The 23,015-nt window shown below is 46.5% G+C and overlaps 1 protein-coding gene across 1 annotated transcript in view; it reads right to left on the minus strand.

Moving 5' to 3' along the window:
- The window catches only part of LOC143774814 (vomeronasal type-2 receptor 26-like), a 47,597-nt gene extending 33,718 nt beyond the window's left edge, over window positions 1–13,879 (minus strand). Inside the window, exons 1-2 of the mRNA XM_077262583.1 lie at window positions 13,604–13,879; window positions 9,011–9,128 (exon numbers count right to left, since the gene is read on the minus strand). Of these exons, the coding sequence (XP_077118698.1) occupies window positions 9,011–9,128; window positions 13,604–13,879 (394 nt within the window). The remainder of the gene's footprint in view (window positions 1–9,010; window positions 9,129–13,603) is intronic.
- Between the last annotated feature and the right edge of the window lie 9,136 nt (window positions 13,880–23,015).

Consider the following 23,015-nt stretch of genomic DNA (forward strand, 5'->3'; position numbering starts at 1 on the left):
TGTCATGGCACTGTGCATCACGCTGATATGGCACTCCACACTAGGTTATCATGGCACTGTGCACCAGGCTGTTAATGTACTCCACACCAGGCTATCATGGCACTGTGCACCTGGCTGTAATGGTACTCCACACTAGTCTGTCATGGCACTGTGCACCTGGCTGTAATAGTACTCCACACTAGTCTGTCATGGCACTGTGCACCAGGCTGTTATGGCATTCCACACTAGGCTGCCATGACACTGTGCACCAGGCTGTTATGGCATTCCAAATCAGGCTGTCATGGCACTGTGCACCAGGCTGTTATGACACTCCACACTAGGCTGTCATGGCACTATGCACCAGGCTATTATGGCACTCCACATCAGGCTGTTATGGCACTATGCACCAGGCTGTTAGGGCACTCCACACTAGGCTGTCATAGCACTGTGCACCAGGCTGTTATGGTATTCCACACTAGGCTGCCATGATACTCTGCACCAGGCTGTTATGGTTCTCCACATCAGGCTGTCATGGCACTATGCACCAGGCTGTTATGGCACTACACACTAGGATATCTGTTGTGAATTCTGTTGTGAATTCTGCTCTTGGGCTCCCTCCGGTGGTTATAAGTGGTAGTGCTGCTGTTTGTCCTTCACAGCAGTCATCAGGTGCGTCCACTTCGGACGGGGCTATTTAGTCTGGCTTCACCCTTTAGTGAGTGCCAGTTGTTCATTGTTTCTGGAGGATTGACATCCCTTCCTGGTCGCTCCTGCTTGCTGTTCATTTCTACAAGATAAGTTCTGCTTGTTTTGCTTCCCACATGTTGTGGGCCTCATTGTTCAGTGCATTACATGTTTTTTCTTGTCCAGCTTAATCTGTGTAAGGATTTATGCAGCTTAGCTGGAATCTCTGGAGAAGCAGAAATACCCTCCATGTCTTTAGTTAGATGTGGAGTTTTTTGTATTTTCTGTGGTGGACATTTTCTTAGTATTTTAATACTGACCGCATAGTTCTCTGTCCTATCTTTTCTATTTAGCTAGATTGGCCTCCTTTGCTAAATCCTGTTTTCAGCCTGTGTATGTTCTTTCCTCTCCTCTCACAGTCAATATTTGTGGGGGGCTGCCTATCCTTTTGGAATTTTCTCTGAGGCAAGATAGTTTTCCCTTTTCTATCTATAGGGTTAATTAGTCCTCCGGCTGTGTCGAGGTGTCTAGGATTGGTAGGTACATCCCACGGCTACTTCTAGTTGCGGTGTTAAGTCCAGGGTCTGTGGTCAGTACAGTTGCCACATTCTCCAGAGTATGTCTCATGCCGCTCCTAGGCCACCAGATCATAACAGTACAACTGGCCTACAATGAGTTAACCGCATCTCAGAAGAAGGGAAAGAAATAATAATAATAATAATAATCTTTATTTATATAGCGCCAACATATTCCGCAGCGCTTTAAAGTTTAAAGAAAGTGCTGAGCCATTTTTTTTTCTGTACTCTGTTGTGTTCTTTTTTCCCTCTTTACCTCTGGGTGGCTCAGGAGTTAGGCGCTGACATGGATGTTCAGGGACTTGCTTCTCGTGTGGATCAACTTGCTGCTAGAGTACAGGGTATTTCTGATTATATCGTGCAGACTCCTGTTTTAGAGCCTAGAATTCCTACCCCTGATCTGTTTTTTGGGGACAGGTCCAAATTTTTGAGCTTTAAAAATAACTGTAAACTGTTTTGTGCTCTGAAGCCCCGTTCCACTGGTGATTCCATCCAGCAGGTAAAAATTGTCATATCTCTGTTGCGTGGCGACCCTCAGGATTGGGCATTTTCCCTGGAATCTGGGAATCCGGCCTTGCTTAATGTAGACACCTTTTTTCAGGCGCTTGGGTTATTGTATGATGAACCTAATTCTGTGGATCATGCTGAGAAAACCTTGTTGGCCCTGTGTCAGGGTCAAGAAGCGGCAGAATCGTATTGCCAGAAATTTAGAAAATGGTCTGTGCTTACTAAATGGAATGAGGATGCTTTGGCGGCAATTTTCAGAAAGGGTCTTTCTGAATCCGTTAAAGATGTTATGGTGGGGTTCCCCATGCCTGCAGGTCTGAGTGATTCTATGTCTCTGGCCATTCAAATTGATCGGCGCTTGCGTGAGCGCAGAGTGGTGCACACTATGGCGTTGTCTTCCGAGCGGAGTCCTGAGCCTATGCAGTGTGATAGGATTGTGTCTAGAGCTGAACGTCAAGGATTCAGACGTCAGAATAGGTTGTGCTTTTACTGCGGCGATTCTGCTCATGTTATTTCTGATTGCCCTAAGCGTGCCAAGAGAATCGCTAGTTCTGTTACCATCAGTACTGTACAACCTAAATTTCTGTTATCTGTGACCCTGATCTGCTCATTATCGTCATTTTCTGTCATGGCATTTGTGGATTCAGGCGCCGCTTTAAATTTAATGGACTTAGAATTTCCAGACGTTGTGGTTTTCCCTTACAGTCTTTGCAGAGTCCTATCCCTTTGAGGGGCATTGATGCTACACCATTGGCTAAAAACAAACCTCAGTTTTGGACACAGTTAACCATGTGCATGGCGCCAGCCCATCAGGAAGATTGTCGTTTCCTGGTGTTGCATAATTTGCATGATGCTATTGTGCTGGGGTTTCCATGATTACAGGTACATATTCCGGTGTTGGATTGGAAATCTATGTCTGTGACTAGTTGGGGTTGTCAGGGGGTTCATGATGACGTTTCTTTGATGTAAATTTCCTCCTCCCCCTCTTCTGAAATTCCTGAGTTTCTGTCAGATTTCCAGGATGTTTTCGATGAGCCCAAGTCCAGTTCCCTTCCACCGCATAGGGACTGTGATTGTGCTATCAACTTGATTCCAGGCTGTAAGTTCCCTAAGGGCCGACTTTTCAACCTGTCTGTGCCTGAGCATGCCGCCATGTGGAGTTATGTTAAGGAGTCTTTGGAGAAGGGGCATATTCAGCCATCTTCTTCTCCATTGGGAGCAGGGGTTTTTTTTGTTGCCAAGAAGGATGGCTCCTTGAGACCCTGTATTGATTATCGCCTCTTGAATAAGATCACGGTCAAATTCCAATACCCTTTGCCTTTGCTTTCTGATTTGTTTGCCAGGATTAAGGGGGCTAGTTGGTTTACTAAGATTGACCTTCGAGGGGCATATAATCTTGTTCGTATTAAGCAGGGTGACGAATGGAAAACTGCGTTTAATACACCCGAGGGCCATTTTGAATATCTTGTGATGCCATTCGGACTCTCTAATGCCTCATCTGTGTTTCAGTCCTTCATGCATGATATATTTCGGAATTATCTTGATAAATTCATGATTGTATATTTGGATGATATTTTGATTTTTTCAGATGATTGGGAGTCTCATGTGAAACAAGTCAGGATGGTATTTCAGGTCCTTCGTGATAATGCCTTGTTTGTGAAGGGGTCTAAGTGCCTCTTTGGAGTACAGAAGGTTTCTTTTTTGGGCTTCATTTTTTCTCCATCATCTATAGAAATGGATCCGGTTAAGGTTCAGGCCATTCATGTTTGGATCCAGCCCACATCCGTGAAGAGCCTTCAGAAATTTTTGGGCTTTGCTAATTTTTATCGCCGTTTCATTGCCAACTTGTCCAGTGTGGTTAAACCCCTGACCGATTTGACGAGGAAGGGCGCTGATGTAACGAATTGGTCCTCTGAGGCTGTTTCTGCCTTTCAGGAGCTTAAGCGCCGATTTACTTCTGCCCCTGTGTTGCGTCAGCTGGATGTTTCTCTTCCTTTTCAGGTTGAGGTTGACGCTTCTGAGATTGGGGCAGGGGCCGTTTTGTCTCAGAGGAATCCTGATGGTTCCTTGATGAAACCGTGTGCCTTCTTTTCTCGAAAGTTTTCGCCTGCGGAACGCAATTATAATGTCGGCAATCGTGAGTTGTTGGCTATGAAGTGGGCATTTGAGGAGTGGCAACATTGGCTTGAGGGGGCCAAGCACCGTATTGTGGTCTTGACCGATCATAAGAATCTGATTTACCTCGAGTCTGCCAAATGGCTGAATCCTAGACAGGCCCGATGGTCCCTGTTTTTCTCCCGTTTTGATTTTGTTGTCTCGTATCTTCCAGGTTCTAAGAATGTTAAGGCTGATGCCCTCTCTAGGAGTTTTTTGCCTGATTCTCCTGGGGTTCTTGAGCCGGTCGGCATTCTGAAGGAGGGGGTGATTCTTTCTGCCATCTCCCCTGATTTGCGACGGGTTCTTCAGGAGTTTCAGGCTGATAAACCTGATCGCTGTCCAGCGGGGAAACTGTTTGTTCCTGACAGATGGACTAGTAAAGTGATTTCTGAGGTTCACTGTTCTGTGTTGGCTGGCCATCCTGGGATTTTTGGTACCAGAGATTTGGTTAGTAGGTCCTTTTGGTGGCCTTCTTTGTCACAGGATGTGCGTTCTTTTGTGCAGTCCTGTGGGACTTGTGCGTGGGCCAAACCTTGCTGCTCCCACGCCAGTGGGTTGCTTTTGCCTTTGCCGGTCCCTGAGAGGCCTTGGACTCATATTTCTATGGATTTTATTTTGGATCTTCCTGTTTCCCAGAGGATGTCGGTTATCTAAGTGGTTTGTGACCAGTTTTCTAAGATGGTTCATTTGGTACCTTTGCCTAAATTGCCTTCCTCTTCTGAGTTGGTTCAGTTGTTTTTTCAGCATGTGGTTCGTTTGCATGGCATTCCGGAGAATATTGTTTCCGATAGAGGTTCCCAGTTTGTTTCTAGGTTTTGGCGGTCCTTTTGTGCTAAGCTGGGCATTGATTTGTCTTTTTCCTCCGCATTTCATCCTCAGACAAACGGCCAAACCGAGCGAACTAACCAGACTTTGGAAACTTATTTGAGATGCTTTGTGTCTGCCGATCAGGATGATTGGGTGGCTTTCTTGCCATTGGCCGAGTTTGCCCTTAATAATCGGGCTAGTTCTGCTACCTTTGTTTCACCCTTCTTTTGTAACTCTGGGTTTCATCCTCGTTTTTCTTCAGGGCAGGTTGAGTCTTCCGATTGTCCTGGGGTGGACTCTGTGGTTGACAGGTTGCAGCAAATTTGGGCTCATGTTGTGGACAATTTGGTGTTGTCTCAGGAGGAGGCTCAGCGTTTTGCTAACCGTCGTCGGCGTGTGGGTTCCCGGCTTCGGTTTGGGGATTTGGTCTGGTTGTCTTCCCGTCATGTTCCTATGAAGGTTTCTTCCCCGAAGTTCAAGCCTCGGTTTATTGGTCCTTATAGGATTTCTGAGATTATCAATCCAGTGTCTTTTCGTTTGGCCCTTCCAGCCTCTTTTTGCATCCATAATGTTTTTCATAGATCTTTGTTGCGGAAATATGTGGTGCCCGTGGTTCCCTCTGTTGATCCTCCTGCCCCGGTGTTGATTGATGGGGAGTTGGAGTATGTTGTTGAGAAGATCTTGGATTCTCGTTTTTCTAGATGGAGGCTTCAGTATCTTGTCAAGTGGAAGGGTTATGGCCAGGAGGATAATTCTTGGGTTGTTGCCTCCGATGTTCATGCTGACGATTTGGTTCGTGCCTTCCATTCGGCTCGTCCTGATCGGCCTGGGGGCTCTGGTGAGGGTTCGGTGACCCCCCCTCAAGGGGGGGATACTGTTGTGAATTCTGTTGTGAATTCTGCTCTTGGGCTCCCTCCGGTGGTTATAAGTGGTAGTGCTGCTGTTTGTCCTTCACAGCAGTCATCAGGTGCGTCCACTTCGGACGGGGCTATATAGTATGGCTTCACCCTTTAGTGAGTGCCAGTTGTTCATTGTTTCTGGAGGATTGACATCCCTTCCTGTTCGCTCCTGCTTGCTGTTTATTTCTACAAGATAAGTTCTGCTTGTTTTGCTTCCCACATGTTGTGGGCCTCATTGTTCAGTGCATTACATGTTTTTTCTTGTCCAGCTTAATCTGTGTAAGGATTTATGCAGCTTAGCTGGAATCTCTGGAGAAGCAGAAATACCCTCCATGTCTTTAGTTAGATGTGGAGTTTTTTGTATTTTCTGTGGTGGACATTTTCTTAGTATTTTAATACTGACTGCATAGTTCTCTGTCCTATCTTTTCTATCTAGCTAGATTGGCCTCCTTTGCTAAATCCTGTTTTCAGCCTGTGTATGTTCTTTCCTCTCCTCTCACAGTCAATATTTGTGGGGGGCTGCCTATCCTTTTGGAATTTTCTCTGAGGCAAGATAGTTTTCCCTTTTCTATCTATAGGGTTAATTAGTCCTCCGGCTGTGTCGAGGTGTCTAGGATTGGTAGGTACATCCCACGGCTACTTCTAGTTGCGGTGTTAAGTCCAGGGTCTGCGGTCAGTACAGTTGCCACATTCTCCAGAGTACGTCTCATGCCGCTCCTAGGCCACCAGATCATAACAGATATCATGGCACTGCGCATCAGGCTGATATGGCACTCGACACTAGGTTTTCATGGCATTGTGCACTAGGCTTTTAAGGTACTCCACACAAGGCTGACATGGCACTGTGCCACAGCCTGTTATGGCACTTCACACTAGGTTGTCATGGCACTGTGCGCCAGGCTGTTATGGTACTCTATACTGGGCTGTCATGGCACTGTGCATCAGGCTGTTATGGGATTCCACACTAGGCTGTAATGGCACTCTGCATCAGGCTTGTTATTGCACTCCACATTAGGCTGTCATGGCACTGTGCACCAGGCTGTTATGGCACTCTACACTATGCTGTCATGGCACTGTGCACCAGGCTGTTATGGCACTCTACAGTAGGCTGTCATGGCACTGTGCACCAGGCTGTTATGGCACTCCATACTAGGCTGTCATGGCACTGTGCACCAGGCTATTATGGCACGCCACATCAGGCTGTTATGACACTCCACATCAGGCTGTCATGGCACTGTGCACCAGGCTGTTAGGGCACTGTACTCCAGGCTGTTAGGGCACTGTACTCCAGGCTGTTAGGGCACTGTACTCCAGGCTGTTGTGGCACTGTACTCCATGATGTTGTGGCACTGTACTCCAGGCTGTTAGGGCCCTCTATATTAGGCTGTTATGGCACTGTGCACCAGGCTGTTATGGCTCTCCACACTAGGCTGTCATAGCACTGTGCACCAGGCTGTTATGGTATTCCACACTAGGCTGTCATGACACTCTGCACCAGGCTGTTATGGTTCTCCACATCAGGCTGTCATGGCACTATGCACCAGGCTGTTATGGCACTACACACCAGGATATCATGGCACTGTGCATCAGGCTGATATGGCACTCGACACTAGGTTTTCATGGCACTGTGCACCAGGCTTTTAAGGTACTCCACACAAGGCTGACATGGCACTGTGCCACAGCCTGTTATGGCACTTCACACTAGGTTGTCATGGCACTGTGCATCAGGCTGTTATGGGATTCCACACTAGGCTGTAATGGCACTCTGCATCAGGCTGTTATTGCACTCCACATTAGGCTGTCATGGCACTGTGCACCAGGCTGTTATGGTACTCTACACTAGGCTGTCATGGCACTGTGCACCAGGCTGTTATGGTATTCCACACTAGTCTGTCATGGCACTGTGCACCAGGCTGTTATGGCACTCCACACTAGGCTGTCATGGCACTGTGCACCAGGCTATTATGGCACTCCACATCAGGCTGTTATGACACTCCACATCAGGCTGTCATGGCACTGTGCACCAGGCTGTTAGGGCACTGTACTCCAGGCTGTTGTGGCACTGTACTCCATGATGTTGTGGCACTGTACTCCAGGCTGTTAGGGCCCTCTATACTAGGCTGTTATGGCACTGTGTACCAGGCTGTTAGGGCACTGTACTCCAGGCTGTTGTGGCACTGTACTCCATGATGTTGTGGCACTGTACTCCAGGCTGTTAGGGCCCTCTATACTAGGCTGTTATGGCACTGTGTACCAGGCTGTTAGGGGACTGTACTCCAGGCTGTTGTGGCACTGTACTCCGGGCTGTTGTGGCACTGTACTTCAGGCTGCTGTGGCACTGTACTCTAGGCTGTTAGGGCACTGTGCACCAGGCTGTTATAGCACACTATACTAGTCTGTTATGGCACTTTACTCCAGGCTGTTAGGGCACTGTGCACCAGGCAGTAAGTGAAGGCTGCACAAGGCTGTTATGACACTCTACAGCATACTGTTATAACACTGTGCACCAGGCTTTTATGGCACTGTACTCCAGGCTGTTAGGGCACTCTGTACCAGGCAGTAAGGGAAGACTGCACAAGGCTAAATGGCACTCTACACCAGGCTGTTATGGCAATGTGCTCACCGTACTCCAGGCTGTTAGAGCACTGTGAACCAGGCTGTTAGATCACACTGCATCGGATTGTTATGGCACTCTCTACCAGGCTGTTAGAGGACACTGTACCAGTCTTTTAAAGCACCCAGGCTGTTATGCTACTGTGCACCAGTTTGTTATCGGAGGCTGCACCAGGCTGTTATGGCATTCTACACTAGGCTGTTATGGCACTGTGCACCAGGCTGTTAGGGCATGCTGCACCCAGTTAGAGCACGCTGCATCAGATTGTTAGGGCATTCTACACCAAGCTGTTAGGGCATGCTGTACCAGGCTGCTATGGCACTGTGCAGCAGGCTGTTAGGGCATACTGCACCAGGTTGTTAGGGCATTCTGCACCAAGATGTTAGGGCATGCTATACCAGGTTGTTAGGGCACGCTGTACCAGGTTGTTATGGCACTCTACACCAGGCTCCGTTTAAAATGGTGATGCAACCCGTGATCTGGTGTTTATACAGGCCAGGTCACATGTTGCACCGGCCAATCAAAGTAATGCCATGGCTGTGATGGCTGCAGAGGTTACAGTTCGGCTTTGCTCATCCCTAATTGCAACATCGCCATAATTATTGTACCACATGCGAGACCACATGCTGTCACAAAGAGTGCCTAGGGCTCCACAGTAGAGTGCCAAGTAGACTGCCATGCTGTAAGTCTGGGGCCTTACTTGTAGGTAGAGTTTTATAAAAAAAAAAAAACATAACATTTATTTTAGTCCTGCATTATCCATACTATTTTATATTTCCACAATTCACCTGTCTGATTGGAGACCTCTCCAGGAGCACATGGGACACATTCATAGCAGCAGATGGGCTGTCCTATCCTAGCTGCTTTCCTGAAACCAGGTGGACAAATGTCACTGCAAGGTGAGACCTAGGAGACAAGGAAGCTTCATGTTACCTGCCCTCCTGACCATTCGTTTCATGGCTATTCAATAGAAATGAGTGGACGGATTTGAGGGATTCTGGTACAGTGCGCAGGTCAGTGGTACCAGTAGTACCTGGTGGCTTTCTCTTTTGCTCTGTCCCAGAAACAGCTTTTGATTAGCAAGGGCTGGTGCAACATCATCTTGTCATACCAGTCCTGACAAATCAAATCGAAAATGCAGGAAAGTAAGAAATTTGTGGACCTTCCATATAGCCATTAGGGACCACTTACCTGGACACTGGACCAGAGTCCCACGAATTGATCTGCTCACCTCTATTATACAGCTTAATAGTTTTACTTAAAACACCAATCTCAAGATATGTCTGTATCAACTTGTCCTTGGTTTTCCATATTATTTACCAGGTGACCCAATAGGACTTGGTGCTAATTAAACTAATTTATCTACAAATTGGTCAGACAGTTTGCACAAACCTTACTTAAAATTATTTAATATCCCTACAAATCTCAAAAGTATTGAATGAAAACCTCTTGCAGGTCCTGACCATTTCCACAAAAGATGTATAGAGAATAATTCAGCAACCATAGAGAACTCAGTCATAATAACATAGCTATTTATGTTACCTAAAGTATCAACACAGTGGCATTCAATAGACAGGACTTAATATACTAAATGTTTTATTGCTAACATATGGCTTCTTCAGGTAAAAAATTGTACCATAAGTTTTTATACTAAAGATGAGTGGATCAATCTGCAAATTTCTCACTATGCGAGAGGTGATGTCAGTAAGGTTACCGTAGTTCATCGGCCGGCTCACATAGAGCTTACTATGGGCACCACTGCTTGTGACCGGCGGTAACTCTAACAACATCATCGCTCCTCACTGCTGCTGTATTTTCACGCTAAGCTCAGTGTGTTCTGACTGGCATGGTGAGTAGTGTTGAGCATTCCGATACCGCAAGTATCGGGTATCGGCCGATACTTGCGGGTATCGGAATTCCGATACCGAGATCCGATACTTTTGTGGTATCGGGTATCGGTATCGAAACAACATTAATGTAAAAATGTGTAAAAGAGAGAATTAAAATAAAAAATATTGCTATACTCACCTCTCCGACGCAGCCTGCACCTTACCGAGGGAAGCGGCAGCGTTCTTTGTTTAAAATTCGCGCTTTTCTTTCCTTTACGTGAAGTCCCGGCTTGTGATTGGTTGCGTCGCAGTCACATGGGCGACGCAACCAATCACAGCAAGCCGTGACGTAATTTCAGGTCCTTAAGGATTTTAAAATTACGTCCCGGCTTTGTGATTGGTTGCGTCGCAGTCACATGGGCGACGCAACCAATCACAGCAAGCCGTGACGTAATTTCAGGCCCTTAAGGATTTTAAAATTACGTCCCGGCTTTGTGATTGGTTGCGTCGCAGTCACATGGGCGACGCAACCAATCACAAGCCATGACGTCACGGGAGGCTGGACAAGCGCGCATTTTAAAATGCGCGCGTGTCCAGCCTCCCGGCTTGTGATTGGTTGACCGCGACGCAACCAATCACAAGCCGGGACGTCACGGGAGGCTGGACAAGCGCGCATTTTAAAATGCGCGCGTGTCCAGCCTCCCGGCTTGTGATTGGTTGACCGCGACGCAACCAATCACAAGCCGTGACGTCACGGGAGGCTGGACAAGCGCGCATTTTAAAATGCGCGTGTGTCCAGCCTCCCATGACGTCACGGCTTGTGATTGGTTGCGTCGCCCATGTGACTGCGACGCAACCAATCACAAAGCCGGGACGTAATTTTAAAATCCTTAAGGACCTGAAATTACGTCACGGCTTGCTGTGATTGGTTGCGTCGCCCATGTGACTGCGACGCAACCAATCACAAAGCCGGGACTTCACGTAAGGAAAGAAAAGCGCGAATTTTAAGCAAACAACGCTGCCGGTTCCCTCGGAGAGGTGAGTATAGCAATATTTTTTATTTTAATTCTTTATTTTACACATTAATATGGTTCCCAGGGCCTGAAGGAGAGTTTCCTCTCCTTCAGACCCTGGGAACCATCAGGGATACCGTCCGATACTTGAGTCCCATTGACTTGTATTGGTATCGGGTATCGGTATCGGATTGGATCCGATACTTTGCCGGTATCGGCCGATACTTTCCGATACCGATACTTTCAAGCATCGGACGGTATCGCTCAACACTAATGGTGAGCAGTCACATTACTGATGTCACCGCTCACCACACTATCCGGATGCAGCAGAATTGGGGATTGGCGTGGGACCTCATCATTGTGGATTAATGGTAGACAGATGAGGATTACTTTGCTTTTTAATGTGTAGGTTAATTATTGGGAAAGAGAAGGTCAGGGAGTGTTTATTTCAATAAAAGGACTTTACTCTATGTGACACTTTATTCATGTTGACCACGGTGTTAGTAGTAGGAGCGTCTGATAGACACTTCTCCATTACTTACTCCTGGGCTTCATGTAAGGACATAAAACAGCTAACATCAACCCAAAACCTATTACCCCAATTGCCACTGCATGAGGGCAAGTGGGAAGACCCAAGGCTAAGTGATAGAATTGGCACATTCAATGTATGCACAATTTCTGAGGCTGCTGAGGACTGGTGTTCTTAGCCTGGAAGGGGGCCAATATCCATGGCCCCTTTCTAGCCTATTAATGTCAGACAGCAGCTGTCTGTTTAGCCTTTGCTGGTTAGTAAAATTATTGGGGACTGTAAGTCATTTTTTTATGTTCCTCATTTTTACTAACCAGTAAAAACAAAGCAAAGAGCTGTGAGCTGTTATTAATAGACTGGGAACCTTTATAGTTATTGGCCCCTTCCCAGAATATTAACACCAGCTCAAAGATGTCGGCTTTCCTTCAGCTGGTTAGGAAAATGAAGGGGGACTCTGTACAGTTTTTAAAAAATTCATTTAATACACACAATACACAGATGGCGGTTCCTGACTCAAACTGTCATCATTTCCGCCTGATCGTGCTGATGGCAGAGAGATCAGGCAACAATGATGAGAGCTGGATTCAGTGCCCAATGCCTGGGAACAGCACTGACAGTAGTGCTCTTTTAAAGAGGCTGGTACACAATAATGTATCACACAGACGGCACAAGGATGCCACATGGAGGAGACACCGGACATGGATAGCACCGGTGCTGGTTTTTGCAGTAACGGAATAGCAGTACGTGTGAAAGATGCCTGAGAGAGTCCTCTCTGTTTGCTGAGTAATTCCTGACGTATCTAATATGAGAAAAGTGTGGAACACCTCCGGAGATTTCAACTCTCTACTTCTGAGCTTTTTAGGGATATTCTGTAATAAAAGGTTGGCATTTAGGGTTCGCTCCAACTAGCATATAGATATCGGTCCCATTCTCATCCAGGAGAGTAGGACAATTTTTTCTCACTTGTCATCTGTGTGCTGTCTGTATACAATCCGTTTTTTTACTCAGCAGCTATTAATCATTTACAGGACCATTAATCTTTTACAGGACCATTAATCATTTACAGGACCATTAATTTTTACGCAAGTTTGAGCAAGACCATAATCATATAATATGGCAATGAATCGTAATAAAAATCTAATGTAGAGTCGTTAAATATCTTTCTGTTGCCTTCAGGAAACTTGTAAGTTAATACATCACTTTATCACATAACTGCGATAGTGAATCAATGGCCACATGGGTGATGTCAGGGTGATTGACAGCCATCACAAGATTTGACTTGAGAACTATATATTGAAATAACTATAGATGTGGCAAATTTTAGACCAAAGGACCAGGCTCAAGGTCATATTATGGGGCTGTGTCATATATATCCTGAAGACTTCACTCCAAGACTTCCATGTAAACATTTTGTTTATTCACGATACTCAGAGTTGGTATAAAAGTCCACTGAAATAAGTACTGTATATATTAAAATACAATGGTTCATGGAGTTACTACAGGTTTGTAATTGGCAAAAAGTCCCATTACTTAATTTTATTTTGTCTTCATAGACCTCACTTTTAAGGCAGGGTTTTTGCTATGAGAGCTATGAGCAACATGATCTAGGTGATGAGACCCTGATTCCAGTGATGTATCACTTACTAGGCTGTGTTTTTGTGTAATGAAATCAGTGTTTTATAAACAGGAGATTATCACTACTGGACTATGTGTCTGGTGCCTCCTAGTCCAACCCTGCCCTCACCACTGTTAACAGTTTTCTTCTAGATTGTACACAGTAAGCTTTCAATCAGAGATATGGGCGGGGTTATGCAGGGCTCAACATTCCGAGCTCTGCTAGATCTGCAGTAGTACTGCTGCACCCAGTAAACTAAGCGACACATCACTGGAATCAGGGTCTCAGTCTCAAATTTTTGAATTTTTTTTTGTATAAAACATCTTTCCTGTAAAATGAGCTTGAGATATGATACCTGTTCAGTTTTTTGCTTTATGATCTTAGCCCTGTAATACCTGATGATCTTCTAGACCCCAGAGGATTGAACTTGTGTTAATGGCAAACATTTCTCCGGAGGAAGACACTGTGTCATAGCTGCCCACCTTCACCTGGTGCAAGACGCCTTCTGCAGTCAGCTGCCAGTTCACAATATCATATACTGCAGGTGGATCTCCATTTTGATCAAAATATAGATCTCTGCCATTGTTGAGTCTGATTTTCACCCTCTTCATATAGTGTAAGATCTGAAAGATAGAAGACAAACCAATACTCTCCATGACATTGGAGTACATCCTGCTGATCCCTGAAATCATTGATGTAGACAGGGCCGACTTCATCACCCGACGCACCCAGGGATATGCTGAGACCCCACTCACCATCGTACCTACTGAGGTCACAGCTGTCATGAGGGGCCCATTGATCCCAACAAATATTTGAGCTGGATGTGCTTTCTCAGACACACATTCAGTTGAAGTGTATTGCAACCCAAAGGCCCATCAGATGCATGCACCGCAATACACGCTGCCGGCCAATCGGAGGCAAGCAGCTGACATGGTACGCATGTGCCGTCATGCGCTTCCATCACTTGTACTCTGCAAGTGAGCTGACGGCTTCAGAAGAGGATGTTGCACAGTGGGGGAACAGATGGGAGGTGAGTAGGTATTTTTTTAAAAAATCAGTGAGTACACGGTGGTCATGCTACTACATCAATGACTATGGGCTGTGCATTATATATGAAGATGCATTATACTATATGGAGGAATATGGAGGACTATGGGAGGTACACTATATTATATGGAGGACTATGGGCTGTGCATTATATGTGGAGGACTATGGGCTGTGCATTATACTATATAGAAGACTATGGAGTGTGCATTATTTATGGAGGACAAGGGGTTGTGCATTTTACTATATGGAGGACTATGAGATGTGCATTATATATGGAGGACTAGGAGATGTGCATTATATATAGAGGACTTTGACGAGTGCATTATACTATATGGAAGATTAGAGGCTGGCTGTCCATTATACTATATGGAGGACTATGGGATTATTATACTATATGTATGGTGCTGTGGAATTTCCAACAGATATCACTCACGTAATGTAAGAAATGAAATCTTTGACATTGCACTATACCTTTATTTCTCTGCCGTATCTGAACATCATGAATTGTGGTATGTGTTTAAGGGGCCCACTGAGAGTCTTTTTTTTCCCAGGGCCCACGAAAACCTAGAGCTGTCCCTGGATTTAGAGGCTTGAGTCCTTCAAGTTACAACTGCAGTCATCCTCCCTCACTTGTGAATTATTGTGATGGGCATGCAAAACAAATCTGCCTATATTAAAGGGTTTGTTCAGGCATCTAAACACTTCCCGACCAGGCGGTTGGTTTTCCAGCTTTGAGCTTTTGTTTCTTCTTTCCCTTATTAGACTGAATCTTAACCTTTTGAGTCTCTAATTTATCTCTGGCAGCAGGGATTCATGCTGTAATCCTAATTGATGAAATAGCATCCCACTCCTAGTTGTCTGGTCCTAATGGAGTCCATAGTTGCCCCTGTGCAATACCAGACACCACAGACAAAAACATACCAGTCTGATTCTGTGTAAGTAGCAATCCATCAGTGTATGTCTTATTAACTATAGATATAGTGCATATTAGCTAGCTGCTGAGGGGCATACATGTAAAACATCTCCTGCTAGACATAAATAAAGTGCAAATTATAGATGAGGCGCATACATGCTGTGGAAACACAGTGGTCAGTGGGTGCTCTCATCAGCTGGCCCGACTGTCTTTAGAAAGACAGCATGGACCAAGGGTCATCCCAATGAATGCCTGCACTCCTTCCCCTTGGGCATAATGCTACTCAGACAACAAAGGGTGAGGGTAAAACAGTGGGGCAGTGTGGATTCAGAACTGAAAGGGCTGCATCCTCTGTTCCTGGGGGAAAGCTTTGAGGAAGCGGACCTTCCCCTGCTGCCTGTGGGAAGCTCTAGTGAGATGGAGTTTCCTGCTGCCTCAGGAGGGCGGGGAGGGCAAAAGAAGTGCGTACAGCGAAGAAGTAAGAGAGGAGGAAAGTGCGTAAAGCAGAGCAGTCTGGCGCTGGTGGAGAGCAGCGCAGAGAGCAGCACGCAGAATGGTGAGTGGCATGCTCTGCTTTCCCCAACTGAGAGGACTGACTTGGCGACGGGCTGTATAGAAAGAGCCCCCGTTGCCTGTGGAGAGAGCTGTGCCAGCAGAGAGAGCCATATGGAGCAGAGTCTTGCAGAGCTGTGCCCGCAGAGCAGAGCCAAGCCCGGTGCTGCAGCAGCCAAAGAGAGGTGTGCTCCATCCAGGGAGCACCAGCACCAAACAGACCAGCAACCGCTGTCGTCCGCCATTGACAAGAGAGAGTGAGACTGGCAGTGTGTGCCTGGTGACCCCCATAAAACCAGGTGGCAGTTGCTCCAGGACAATGAGTACCGCGCGTGTGCTGCTTGACAGAGACTGAAGTGTGACCATCAGCTACCCCTGACTGTGCTGTTTAATATTGGCACAGACACTTGTGACCTAACCTTGCCCGCATTTGGCATGCTGAGCTCATACAGGACTGTGGCCCTCACCGTTAGTTAGCCACTACAGTATGTGGACTAGGGGTAATGCAAGGTGCCGGAGACCGACCACTGTCACCAGAAGACAGGGTATATGTTGCGTGCTGAACCCCATTAGTAAGGACAACATGCCCGCCGTTGCCGGCGCTATTGAATTCACAGCAGGACCTGTAGTTTTGGGACTTCCTGATACGCTTGTTACCGAACTGTTGTTATTTGAATGGTTGTACTTCACTTTACCATTTATACTGTTTTACTCTTTACCTCCCTGCATTCCCCTGTAAATAAACCTGTTAACCCTTGCTCTGCCTCCTGTCTGTCACTGCATCCCACTTTCCTGCTTGAACCTTTCACTTGGCGTAAGTGGGCAGGATGCAGTCTATGGACGCGGGGGTGGCAGACCAAGCAGTCAGGGGTGCCCCAAGAGCCACCATACCATTGGAGACAATATTGAATAATCTCCCCATGTTCACAGGGAGCAATGTTCCATTATGGAGCTGGACTGAGTGTGTCAGGGGGATGATGAAGATGTACCACATGACTCCTGCAATAGAGGCCGAGGTTGGATGATGTTTCTGGATGGAGAGGCAAAGAAGTCTGTCATGCTACAACCTCCCCAGGCACGAGACATCTTTGACAAAGTACTGCAAGAACTTGAAGAGACGCATGGAGACCTCACGGATGTAGGAGAGTTCCGCACACATTTGTTTACGTGTATTCAAAGAGAGGTGGAGATTGTGACACAGTACATGATCATAATACAGGATTTACACACTGCAATTCTTAAGAAAGACGGCATAGGCTTATGAACCCCCAACATAGTGCTGCGAGATGAGTTAGTGACGGGCCTGAGTGATGTGCTGCTTGGGCGGTCTTTGCGTGAGCGCCTGCTAGTTAACCAGTACATGAATTTGCCGACAAATCGGAGCAGGAGATTGCAGCCTTGACAGGGATGGTCCGGAGTTGTGAGGTATCCACCCCCAACATTGAAGAACCGAAGTGGTCCTGTGAATTACAGCAAGGAATGGAGAAAATAGCAATCGAGAATCTGAAGGAAGTCAATACTGAAACCTTAGAGAACACCGCCATACCCCGAGGTAACTCGCATCAACAGATGAAAGAGGTTAGAGGAGAGGTGTGGAGCATGAAAATAACTTCAGAAACAGCTCCAGAACTCAACCCCATATTGTGGGGAGAAGAGCGAAGGCGGAGGGAGTATGCTTCTCGTAGAGGACGGCGATCCCGACCAAAACGCCCACCAGAGACACGCAGAAGAAGGTGTTGGACGTGTGGAAAACTGGGACACCTGTCCAGAAGTTGCCCTTACAGAGACAGGCAATGGAGAAGATACGATCATCCCTCTGAAGGTTCTGCTAATTGGAGAGAATGCCGCCCCTGGGAAAAATGGAATGGCGAGAGGAGAGAAGCCGCACCTAGAGCCAGACAGAGTCATAATGACGGATGCAGAGAAGAGATGGAGGAAGTGTTGACTGGCCACAGTGAGATGTCTGCGCTGTCCAGGCGCAAGAAGGTAAGTCTGGTTGAACTCCAAACTGGATACGAAGGCCACGTCTGTGAGATTCGACCCGAAGGAGAAGAAGCGACATCTGCCTGAAAGGTCCACCGGAGTAAATCGCTACCTTGCCTACCACAAGTTCCCGAAGAAGTGTCCTGTGACACTCGTTCCTGAGGTTCCTGATGGAAAGGATGAAGAACCACTGCACCATTCTCTGAAGTGGAAAGTTTTCAGTCCACTAGCTCACAAGATTCTGACCGGATAGAAGAGATGAAGCAGCTGTGTGAGACAGAGAGTAAGGCTGAAAAGCAATGGGGACTCATGCCCATAGAACCCAGTGCGGATGTCAAGGGGTCCAGCCTGCATGGTCTTAATTCATCCGATTCCAGTTCTGATGGGAAAGGACCAGTCAAAGAGAGGGGGAGCTATGGAGAAGAATTGCCAGTACAAAGTCCCCGAGCTGAGGAGCCAGAGCAAGAAGTCCCTAAGGTTTCCACTGATGAAAAAAAAATGGGTGAACCATCTGATCAAATGTATGCTGGCAGCAAAGCCAAGAAGAAGAAAAAAAAAGAAGATGATGATGGAAGCCATTAAAAAACCTAAGGTGACAACACAAAATTCATCTGAGGAATTTTCTTCTACGGCTGCCGTTGAAGAAGAGGAAGAATTTCTTGACTTCACTGACAAGCAACTCCTAGACAGTATCTTTTGGCAGAGTGTGGAAGAAGAGAGGCAGGAGAGGACATGAAAACTGCGGGAGTTTGTCTCCCCTCAAAAGAGTGAAAAGGAGTATGAAAAGTTCTCGCCCGTGGAATGGCGAGCTAAAAGAGAAGGGGAGCGTAAGGAGAAACACTGAACCATGGGTACCTGCATGCCTGGTCTGGAACTGAAAGAGCCTCATCCTCTGTTCCTCAGGGGAAAGCTTTGAGGAGGAGGACCTTCCCCTGCAGCCTGGGGGAAGCTCTAGTGAGATGGAGTTTCCTGCTGCCTTGGGAGGGCAGGGAGAGCAAAAGAAGCACGCGCAGCGAAGAAGTAAGAAAGGAGGAAAACGCGCAAAGCAGGGCAGTCTGGTGCCGGCAGAGAGTAGAACAGAGAGCAGTGCGCAGAATTGTGAGCATCGCTCTCTGCTTTCCCCACCTGAGAGGACTGACTTGGCAACGGGCCAGATAGAAAGAGTCCCCGTTGCCTGTGGAGAGAGTTGTGTCAGCAGACAGAGACGTGCGGATCAGAGTCTTGCAGAGCCATGCCCACAGAGCTGAGCCAAGCCGGGTGCTGCAGCAGCCAAAGAGAGGAGTGCTCCGTCCAGGGAGCACCAGCACCACACAGACCAGCAACCGCTGTCATCCGCCATCGACAGTGGGGACAAGAGAGAGAGAGACGGGCAGTGTGTACCCGGTGACTGACATAATGCCAGGTGCCAGTCGCTCCAGGACAGTCAATACCATGCGCTTGCTGCTTGACAGACACCGGAAGGGTGACCGTCAGCTACCCCTGACTGCGCTGTTTAATATCGACCCAGACACTTGTGACCTAACCTTGCCAGTGTATGTTAGCAGAGCCACGCTGGGCTTGTACAGGACTGTGGACCTCACCATTAGTTAGCTGCTACAGTATATGGACTAGGGGAAATGGAAGGTACCGGAGACTGACCACTGTCACCAGAAGACAGGATATTGTTGTTTGCTGAACCCCATTAGTAAAGACACCGTGCCAGCCGTTGCCGATGCTATTGAGTTCACAGCAGGAGCTGTAGTTTTGGGACTTCCTGATACGCTTGCTACCGAACTGTTATTTGAACAGTTGCACTTCACTTTACCATTTATACTGTTTTACTCTTTACCTCCCTGCGTAGAGTATTCCCCTGTAAATAAACCTGTTAACCCTTGCTCTCCATCCCGTCCGTCACTGCATCCCGCGTTCCTGCTTGAACCTTTCAGAAAAGACTGAGTGATTCATGCTAGCTAACACTACGGAAGACAGAGAAAGGATTCAGATGGATCAAGATTAGCTTGAACAATGGACAGCAATTAATGGAATCATATTTGGCAGGTAGAAATGCAAGATTCTACTTCTGGGTAAGAAAAACAAAAATTACATCTATAGAAATGGAGGAATACACGTAAGCAACAGCGCGTGTGAAAAAGACTTGGGTATGCTAATAGATCACAGACTGCACATAAGTCAACAGAGTGATGCAGCAGCAAAAAAAAAGAAACACAGTTCTAGGATGTATTCAGAGAATCATATAATCTAGATCACATTGAGTAATTATCCCCCCTACTCCTCCTTGGTCAGGCCTCATCTGGAATACTGTGTGCTGCTCTGGGCACCACATATAAAAAAACATTAAAAACCTGGAGCAACTACGGAGAAGAGCTACCAGAATGGTGAACGGTGTTGTGAAATTGGATTTTGGGCTCCCCTGGTGGCCACTGATGGAATTGAACTGTGTGCATCATCCCCTCTGTTCACCTGTTTCCATCAGGATGTGGGAGTCGCTATTTAACCTTGCTCCTCTGTCACTTCCATGCCGGTCAACATTGTAATCAGAAGCCTTTCTGTGCATGTTCCTGCTACTAGACAACTCCCAGCTAAGTTGGACTTTTGTCCTCGTTTGTTTTTGCATTTTGTTCCAGTTCACAGCTGTAGTTTCGTTTCTGTGTCTGGAAAGCTCTTGTGATCTGAAATTGCCACTCTGATGTTATGAGTTAATACTAGAGTCTTAAAGTAATTTCAGGATGATATTTTGATAGGGTTTTCAGCTGACCATGAAAGTGCCCTTTCTGTCTTCCTGCTATCTAGTAAGCGGACCTCAATTTTGCTAAACCTATTTTCATACTACGTTTGTCATTTCATCTATAATCACCGCCAATATATGTGGGGGCCTCTGTCAGCCTATCGGGGAAATTTCTCTAGAGGTGAGCCAGGACTATATTTTCCTCTGCCAGGATTAGTTAGTCCTCCGGCCGGCGCTGGGCGTCTAGGGATAAAAACGTAGGCTACGCTACCCGGCTACTGTTAGTTGTGCGGCAGGTTTAGTTCATGGTCAGTTTAGTTTCCATCCTTCCAAGAGCTAGTACTCATGTTTGCTGGGCTATGTTCTCTTGCCATTGAGAACCATAACAGTTTGACCGGCCAAAAAGGGTTAAATTAATTGACAGAGAAAGGAGAGAAAAGAGAAGTCTGCTGAAGATTTTTTTTTTTTTTTCCCTTCCCTTTAGTTCTGAGTGTGCTTGTAATTGAATCTCTTGCAAGTCTGCCTATATTGCAGCCTTTCTCTCTCTCTCTCTCCTTCTAATCCTGGAATGGCTCTGTGTTCACCTGTTTAAAATGGATATTCAGAGTTTAGCTGCAGGTTTGAATAATCTCACCACGAAAGTTCAAAATTTACAAGATTTTGTTGTTCATGTTCCTATATCTGAACCTAGAATTCCTTTGCCTGAATTTTTCTCGGGGAATAGATCTTGCTTTCAAAATTTCAAAAATAATTGCAAGTTGTTTTTGTCCCTGAAATCTCGCTCTGCTGGAGATCCTGCTCAGCAGGTCAGGATTGTGATTTCCTTGCTCCGGGGCGACCCTCAGGATTGGGCTTTTGCATTGGCTCCAGGGGATCCTGCGTTGCTCAATGTGGATGCGTTTTTTCTGGCCTTGGGGTTGCTTTATGAGGAACCTCAGTTAGAGCTTCAGGCGGAAAAGGCCTTGATGTCCCTATCTCAGGGGCAAGACGAAGCTGAAATATACTGCCAGAAATTCCGTAAATGGGCTGTGCTTACTCAGTGGAATGAGTGCGCCCTGGCGGCGAATTTCAGAGAGGGTCTCTCTGATGCCATTAAGGATGTTATGGTGGGGTTCCCTGTGCCTGCGGGTCTGAATGAGTCCATGACAATGGCTATCCAGATCGATAGGCGTCTGCGGGAGCGCAAACCTGTGCACCATTTGGCGGTGTCTACTGAGAAGACGCCAGAGAATATGCAATGTGATAGAATTCTGTCCAGAAGTGAACGGCAGAATTTAAGACGAAAAAATGGGTTGTGCTTCTATTGCGGTGATTCAACTCATGTTATATCAGCATGCTCTAAGCGTACTAAGAAGCTTGATAAGTCTGTTTCAATTGGCACTTTACAGTCTAAGTTTATTCTATCTGTGACCCTGATTTGTTCTTTATCATCTATTACCGCGGATGCCTATGTCGACTCTGGCGCCGCTTTGAGTCTTATGGATTGGTCCTTTGCCAAACGCTGTGGGTATGATTTGGAGCCTCTTGAAACTCCTATACCCCTGAAGGGGATTGACTCCACCCCATTGGCTAGTAATAAACCACAATACTGGACACAAGTAACTATGCGGATTAATCCGGATCATCAGGAGATTATTCGCTTTCTTGTGCTGTATAACCTACATGATGTGTTGGTGCTTGGATTGCCATGGCTGCAATCTCATAACCCAGTCCTTGACTGGAAAGCTATGTCTGTGTTAAGCTGGGGATGTAAGGGGACGCATGGGGACGTACCTGTGGTTTCCATTTCATCATCTATTTCCTCTGAGATTCCTGAATTCTTGACTGAATATCGTGACGTTTTTGAAGAACCTAAGCTTGGTTCATTACCTCCGCACCGGGAGTGCGATTGTGCCATAGATTTGATTCCGGGTAGTAAATACCCTAAGGGTCGTTTATTTAATCTGTCTGTGCCTGAACATGCTGCTATGCGAGAATATATAAAGGAGTCCCTGGAAAAGGGACATATTCGTCCTTCGTCATCTCCCTTAGGAGCCGTTTTTTTCTTTGTGGCTAAGAAAGATGGCTCTTTGAGACCGTGTATTGATTATCGGCTTTTGAATAAAATCACGGTTAAATATCAATATCCGTTGCCACTGCTGACTGATTTGTTTGCTCGCATAAAGGGGGCCAAGTGGTTCTCTAAGATAGATCTCCGTGGGGCGTATAATTTGGTGCGAATTAAGCAGGGGGATGAGTGGAAGACCGCATTTAATACGCCCGAGGGCCACTTTGAGTATTTGGTGATGCCTTTTGGTCTTTCAAATGCCCCTTCAGTCTTTCAGTCCTTTATGCATGACATTTTCCGTGATTATTTGGATAAATTTATGATTGTGTATCTGGATGATATTTTGATTTTTTCGGATGACTGGGACTCTCATGTCCAGCAGGTCAGGAGGGTTTTTCAGGTTTTGCGGTCTAATTCCTTGTGTGTGAAGGGTTCTAAGTGCGTTTTTGGGGTTCAAAAGATTTCCTTTTTGGGATATATTTTTTCCCCCTCTTCCATCGAGATGGATCCTGTCAAGGTTCAGGCTATTTGTGATTGGAC

The sequence above is a fragment of the Ranitomeya variabilis genome, chromosome 5 (assembly GCF_051348905.1).
Source record: "Ranitomeya variabilis isolate aRanVar5 chromosome 5, aRanVar5.hap1, whole genome shotgun sequence".
Taxonomy (NCBI): domain Eukaryota; kingdom Metazoa; phylum Chordata; class Amphibia; order Anura; family Dendrobatidae; genus Ranitomeya; species Ranitomeya variabilis.